Raw genomic sequence first — 7,500 nt, forward strand, 5'->3', positions numbered from 1 at the left:
TACAAATGTACGTAGAATCGATTCCCACTTTACGCTGCATAGATAAAAATTCCGCTCGTACTTTAAAAGAAAAACCTCTTTGGCCATTAAAAAGATTTTTATTCGTATTTTTTACCGTGCGCAAAGTACATACGTATTCATCGTAAAATAGCTCACGGTGGTTCTCACGGTGTTGATGTGGAGAAATAAAAATAAAAGCTAATCAAAACTCGTTGTTTCAACGTTATAATGATCAATGGGTAATAACCAATCATATCATTTTCCACACATTCCAGGAAAAATCACGTGGTATTGAACACAATTATCAACGGTAAATCACAGACGCTCCTATCCGATATTTTTTCGGAGAGCGGGCGGCTGTACACAGGCGCACCTCCTGACTCACGTGCCTCAGTTGCGCGCTACAATCAGCAGACTGCCAGCACAATGCTTGAGCTGTATGAACTAGTAGACCACTGAAAAGTGGCCCTGAAAAGTGCTTGAATTTTGATTGGCATTTTCTGTAGGAACTCAGGAGCCCATGACTATAGCAGCAACAACTTTGTTGTACTTGAGGACTAGCGTTTTTACAGAGCAAGTTATTTTTAGATTGATTTTCCCGCAAAAACAGTCCTTTCCAGCTGATCACAAGTCTTTCGCAAGAAATTACTACACATGGTTGTTGTATGCCAGCAATTGAAGTCAATTGAATAGATCACAATACCTCTTTTAATCAAAACAACTCTTCAGCCACCCTCACGCATGCTCAGTTACAACTGCTTACATAACAAAAATTCCATCATGTAACATATCTCCTTTCAAAAGAAGTTCGTTCATGCAAAGTCTTAATATCAACAATTAACAACACTTGTAATCTTGCAAGTAACTAGGAAGCCTCCGAGTTGACTGGGTTGGATAACGTTTTTCAGGACTTGCGCAACTTTCATTTGAAGAACTCGGTGGAACTAAAGGGGTGTCATCAGCATGGGCAGGCATAAGCACTTCTGGTTCAGTAGTCACAGCAATCTCAGGAGCAGGCTCAGATTCGGTCAGCGACCGTTTTCCCAGGTGAAAGGGGGCTCCTCCGGCACTGCGGCGAAAGGAACAGGAGCTACTGGAAAAGTTGGATCTGCAGCAATCTCGCCAGGCGGGTCCACAAGGGAATCATTCGTTTGGACGACCTCTTCGAAACGTCTCAACAGTTGATCCACGTGTCGTTTCACAAGTTGCCTGACACATTGACAATGTAATGGCGAGAATCAATAACTTCAGATACTACTCCACGCCCCATTTTCCTCTCTTTCCATAATTACGAGCCAGAACTGGATCACCAATATTGAATTGACGGAAGCTACGATGCGCCGTGCGACGAAGCATGGAACTATATTGGCAATTCTCAACATAGTTTGCAACAGAAGGTATCTACAAATCTAAGCGGGTGCACAATCACCGGCCCATGAGAAGCATAAAGGGTGGTTCACCTGTCGTGGAATGGGGCGTTGTTCGATAAACCAACAAATAATTGGCGATGACAGCCGTGACATCGGCATTAGTAATGAGGGCCTGTCGAGGTGCTGATTTTAGGATCTGCGCAACACGTTCAGCTTGACCATTTGTAGACGGCTTGTAAGGTGCGGGAAGTACAATGCAAAATCCCACCACTAGTACAAAACTGTTGAAATTCTACTGCCGTAAACTGCGGCCCATTGTCAGATACGATGATTTCTGGAAAACCGTGCCTGCTGAAAATGTCACCCAATGCTGTAACAGTTGATCTCGCTGATGTATTTATCATTCTGACTACTTCTGGGTATTTGCTATAAGCATCTACAACAACAAGGTAGGTACATCCAGAAATTGGTCCAGCGTAATCAACATGAATTCGAGACCACCGCCGTGCTGGAAAAGTCCAAGGATGAATTTGAACAGTGGGTGGGTCTGAACTCAGCGACTGGCATGTGCTGCATGAAGACACTGTGTTTTCAGTGTGAAAATCAAGGTTGGGCCACCACACTAACTAGAGATTTCATTCGAGATATTCCGGGGTGGGTGTCATGCAGCTCTTGCAACACTTTCTCTTGGAGTGAAGGAGGGACAATAACACGAGTGCGTACCCCGCAAGACACACCCTTGCTGTGTGCTCAACTAACTCATCTTGCTTGGTCTTAAATGAAACCAGTGCAGGATCTACTGTGCATGCCCAGCCACTAATGATGTACTTGTACACTTGGGACATAGCATTCAACGTTTTCGCATTTGGGTGACCATTGTTTGTGGAAAGGGAAAACGAGACAAGTGTCGGCATCTGCATGGGCTCCCGTGCTGCGATACTCAATTCTGTCATTGTACGAAGCAAGAGTGAGCGCCCATCGTTGAAGTCAAGCTGCTGAATGGGCAGGAACAGGTTTTTGGGGACGCAAAAGTGTCAGCAAGGGTCGATGGTCAGTTAAAATTGTAAAGGGATGACCATACAGATGTTGCCGGAATCGTTTCAATCCAAAGATGATGCTAAAGGCCTCCTTTTCTAACTGAGAGTAATTTTGTTGAGCGTGGGTTAAAGTGTATGAAGCAAAAGCCATAGGTCAAAATTGGCCATCAATCTTGTGAGACAGGACGGCGCCAGGGCCATAAGATGAGGTATCGCAGGATAGAAAGGGGGGTAATAAATGGTAATAGTGTAACAATGTCTGGGAGTCAAGAACAAGCTGCTTGGCTGCCAAAAATGTATCATCTTTAACTTTGGACCATCTCCATAATGTACCCTTCTCACGGAGTTGATGTAAAGGTGTCAACGCTGTGGAATAATGAGGCCTGAACCGTGAGTAAAACATAACAAGTCCAAGGAAAGACTTCAAAGCAGTCACATCTTTGGGTCTGGGGGCATCACGGATGGCCTTAAGTTTGTCTTCCGTTGGGTGAAGGCCCTCCCCATCTATCACATGACCAAGATACACCACTGATGATTGAAGAAATTTACACTTTGTCGTGTTCAGCCTGAACCCGGTACTAAGAAGTCGCTCCAAAACCAAGGAGAGCGTGTGCAGGTGGTCCTCTTCATCTGTGCCAGCAACCAGGATATCATCTAAACGACTAACAGCCTTTGGAATGTCTGACAACAAACCGTCTATGATTCTTTGAAAAATAGCGGGACCAGACTGGATACCATTAGGAAGTCTTTTGAATGCGAACAACCCAATGTGGGTATTAATTGTAAGGTAAGACTGTGATTCTCTTGCAATTGGTACTTGGTGATAGCCTTGCTTCATATCAAGGACACTAAATGCAGTGCATCCTCTAAGAGCAGTATGCATATCCTCAATCTGAGGCATAGGATAGGTTTCAACACGTGCACTTGCATCAGTGTATGTTACACTAAAATCACCACATACACGAACATCGTCACTTCAATTCTTTCTTTCCAACTACTACAATAGGCGCAGTACTGCTTGCAGATGACACTCGTTCAATTACACCATCTCTTTCCATTTTAAGAAGAGCATTCTCCACCTTGGATTGCAAGGCATAAGGAACAGGTCTGGCCTCTTGAAATTCGCTTCCTTACTTTCATTTAGCACAACTGGTTTCCCAGTGTAACATCCAAGTTGAGTCTGAAATAATTCACCGTATTGCTCAAGTACTGCTGTTAAGGTCTGGTTTCCTTGGGGCACTGTGTTTGCAGAGGAATTACTGGGAACGGGTCTAATGTGATTTCCCCCAGGCAAGGTCTTCCAATCCAAGTGGATATCTCACAACCAGTTCCTACCAAATAATGCCGTAGTTACTTCACGTAAAATCGATAAAGGAAAAGTACATTGTTTTCAATCTTCAGAGGCACGGAAATTTCAGATCTACACATTACATGAACAACTCGTCATCATCAGATAACTTTTCCTGCAGAGACTCTTCTTCGAAACCCATGTTATTTACTCCACCCTTTTTACAAACTCGTACAATATGTCCTCGCAACTTGCAATGGCGACAAACAGCATTCCGGAATTTGCATTTAGATCTTTCATGATCAGAGTTCCCACATGACAAACAAGCATAAGAACTCACTGGCTGGAACATGGGTGAAGTTTGGTTCGGAGACGGCCTCGAGGTAGACCGTGACCGCGAAATTCCACAAGAAAAGGTCTCCTTTGAAATTGAATTCACTGATTGGGACAACTGTTGTTCCTGGACTTGAAGGGTCTCTGTAGCCGCAATCTCGTCGTCAGTAGCTACCTGGCGAGCCTCTTGAAATGTTCGATCTTGGCTCAAGAATTTCCTACGCGTCAAAGGATTGCGGAGTCCACACACGAACTGGTCGCGGAGAGAGTGGTTCAGAAATTCACCAAAATTACAAGTGGACGCCAAATGTCTCAATCGGGCGCTGTGAACAGACACGGTTTCATTTTCCTCTTGACAGCATCGGTGAAATCTATAAGATACAGCAACTTCCAAACCTTTTGGCTTGAAGTGTTCTTGTAGTAATTCACATAGTGCCTCAAATGCTTTCCCTTTAGGATTCTCAGGACTTCACAAATCGCTTTTAAGTAAGATTTGGCTTGCACAAGTGACCATTCTCAATACCATTGTCTTAAAAGACCTCGTCTAAAAATAGCTACGGATCAGGGACAAAACTACTTGAGATACTCTGAGGATAGACATTTCCCGATTCCGGGCATGAATTCTCTGATCCCCTCTCGTCATATTTCACCTCCTCCCCTTTAACGATGTCGCAATCACGTGACAGTGTCCATGAAGCCTGTTTCAACATTGCAAGGGGGGTTCTGTGCTAGAAATCGTTGTCCTGAAATGTTTCAATACTTTCGTCCATGATTGTAGATCTTTGAAAATGCCATTTCATAGACTTAGTAGTTAGTGTTGGAGTTGTAGGCTTCTGGTTCTTGGCTTGTGACGAATCGTGTAGTTGTTGGTTTGCTTCTTACAGCTTTAGAATTTTCAGCGAAACTGTCTCTGCTTGTGTGATCAGCAGTCCTATTTGTTTATTGAAAATTAAATTCAAAATTATATGATTATAGTGCTGAATTAAGAGCGGCCCATTTCAGAAGGCTCTGCAAGTTTAGTTCAAAGGAAATGTTGTGAATGTAACCATTTTTTATTTTAAAATTGGAACTGTAACGGTCTAAGAAGAATTTCTGTACAAAAACAATTTAGTTTCTGTTCTGAAAACATGTCTAAAATGCGATGAAACCTCGCGTTTTTCAAGGAAAATATGAGACAAAGGCCTGGGGTCGAGTTGAGGACTTTGACACCATCAGTTATGTAAAGATTTTACTCCTACATTGACAATACAAAACAGCAGAAGCGCACAGAATGATATAGAGTACATTATTGAGTTGTAGTCAGGTTATTTAACGTAGAATGCGAATTTTAGTTGGAAGGCTTTTAGGACGTTGGTAGAATAGGCAGACTTTGCATTACTCCGGGCCCAACCACTTCATCATCACTAACTGCTTCATCATCATTTACTGCCCTATAAACCCTGAAGTCATAAGCCCAGTAAACGTGACTAAGTTTCGGAAATTAGACGAAATGTCTGCAGGCATTCCGATACTTCACTAGTTTAATGACTCACGGTTTCAACTCACAAAATCCTGTGGCACACAACTACATGTGCCAACACTCGAGATCACCTGCGTTTTCGACACCTTGAGAACGAACCATCCATATCCAATACACGCAATCTAAGCCGGATAGTCTATATCCTAGACCATCTGAGTCGGGTTAAGTTGACCCGTTTTGGCTAATACTGGTCGTGTCACGAAATACAAAGGAATAAAAGAAAGAAAGACAACAACGACAGACAATGTAATAAACTTTCCTCGTTCTTAAAGCAGCCGTACCAACATGACAATTTCTATACTATTCGAGTCGGGTTGACTCGACCCGTCTTTAAGAACGTCGATCCGTCTTACCGGAAGCCAAGTCGCAAGTGAATAAGATAACACACCCAAAAATTCTCGACAGGGCGACTTCATCCAATCGAAAAGAGTCGACCGGTCGATCCGATTCGACTGCGCTGGACTCGTCACCGGATGACCGCAACTCAGGTCACGCAAAAGAGAAAGTAATGATCTATATAAACCCTCCTCGTTCTTAATTAAACCATGTACACGACAATGATCGTTTCTAAATCAGTATCAGCCAAGTCGGGTTGACCCACGCTATGTTTACGAGCGCGATTCTTTTTGCTCCCAGGCACAAATGACCGAGTCAGAAACCATCCCGTGGACTACCAATTTTTACGAACGCCAGGTCGCAAGAGACAAAGATAACTGGAACTTCGGTTGTTTTTAGACCCCTGTGAGAATGGACTCATACCTAAGAACAAAACTACTCGAGACAACTGGCCCAAGGGAACAAGTATTCGAAACTACTGGCCCCAGGTGGTGTCATTGTATGCCTAATTGATAAAACAAGAGAAGAAAGATGGCTATGTTTCACGATGGCCGTATGCGATCATTTCGTTTCTTTTTCAGTTCTCCAGTTTGTGGGAAAAAGCTCCTGTAAGCTATCGACGTTGACTTCCGTCTTGAAACGCTACGTATGTGGCGAAGGGGAAGAAATTGTCAGTTCCAAGAGAAAGAGGCCAGAAAGTGAACGCAGTTTCGTTGGCGAAGTAGAGAGCTAAAGTATGGAAGTAGTCACATCTTATGGGTAAATACCAGCCGTAAAAATTACATCCCATTTCTTTCTTCCTTTTTTGTAACAAGTGGTTGAGTCGACCGACAACCCCTCTTTCTAACATCCCTTATCCTTTTTTTGTTTAATTGAAATCTCTCGAAAACCGACTTTCCGTAAACGGACCCACTTTTGTAGGTACAGGTCGAGTCGGGTATACTCGGATTGACAGCACGACTCGAGTCGATCGGACTGAATCGATTTGTCATAATTTTCTACCCACCTTGTTCACCGTTCTTGCTGGATTTACGAAGTCTCTTGAAAAAACCGACATCCCGCAGACACAAGTCGATCGGATCGCATGCACCCGCCACCATCCGACTCAGAGTGGGTGTATTGGACAACCATCGATCATATATACATGTATCTACATTGATTGTTTTCACGTGACGTCATTAAATTCTAAAAATCGCGAAATCTAGATTTAAATCTTTTCACAAGTTTCTATTGCCTCCCACGCAGACACTCTTAGGGATTCGTCACGCGGTCCTCTCGTGGGTGTAGTCTTCTCTTGATTGACGGTCTCAGAGCCATAGGAATCACAACTGCTTCTCCTTTCACCAGAATTCCATCCACAACACCTAGACAGTCACGTACATCAAAATATGGCAATGCACACACAGGAGTTTCACGCTTATCTGCTGGCCATCCTTCGAATACTAACTTCATCACAGACTGCAGACTAGCATCACACGAGGTCGCTTCACGTATCTCATCAATTCGCTTGTCTGGGATGTCACCAAACGCACTGACATTCATGATTCGAGCGCGATCTTCCTGGTCATTTCCACTGTCGTCTTGGTGGGCTCTACTCAATGTATCAGCAATGAGTAA

General features: G+C 43.5%; 1 protein-coding gene across 1 annotated transcript; it reads right to left on the reverse strand.

The window, feature by feature from the left end:
- Positions 1-3,834: 3,834 nt before the first annotated feature.
- Positions 3,835-6,983, reverse strand: LOC138046128 (uncharacterized). Its single transcript, XM_068892808.1, has 2 exons — positions 6,890-6,983; positions 3,835-4,478 (listed from the first exon to the last, which is right to left on the reverse strand). The coding sequence occupies exons 1-2, from the start codon at positions 6,981-6,983 to the stop codon at positions 3,835-3,837; spliced, it is 738 nt and encodes a 245-aa protein (XP_068748909.1).
- Positions 6,984-7,500: the final 517 nt, after the last annotated feature.

This window comes from Montipora capricornis, chromosome 4, assembly GCF_036669925.1.
Source record: "Montipora capricornis isolate CH-2021 chromosome 4, ASM3666992v2, whole genome shotgun sequence".
Classification (NCBI taxonomy): Eukaryota; Metazoa; Cnidaria; class Anthozoa; order Scleractinia; family Acroporidae; genus Montipora; species Montipora capricornis.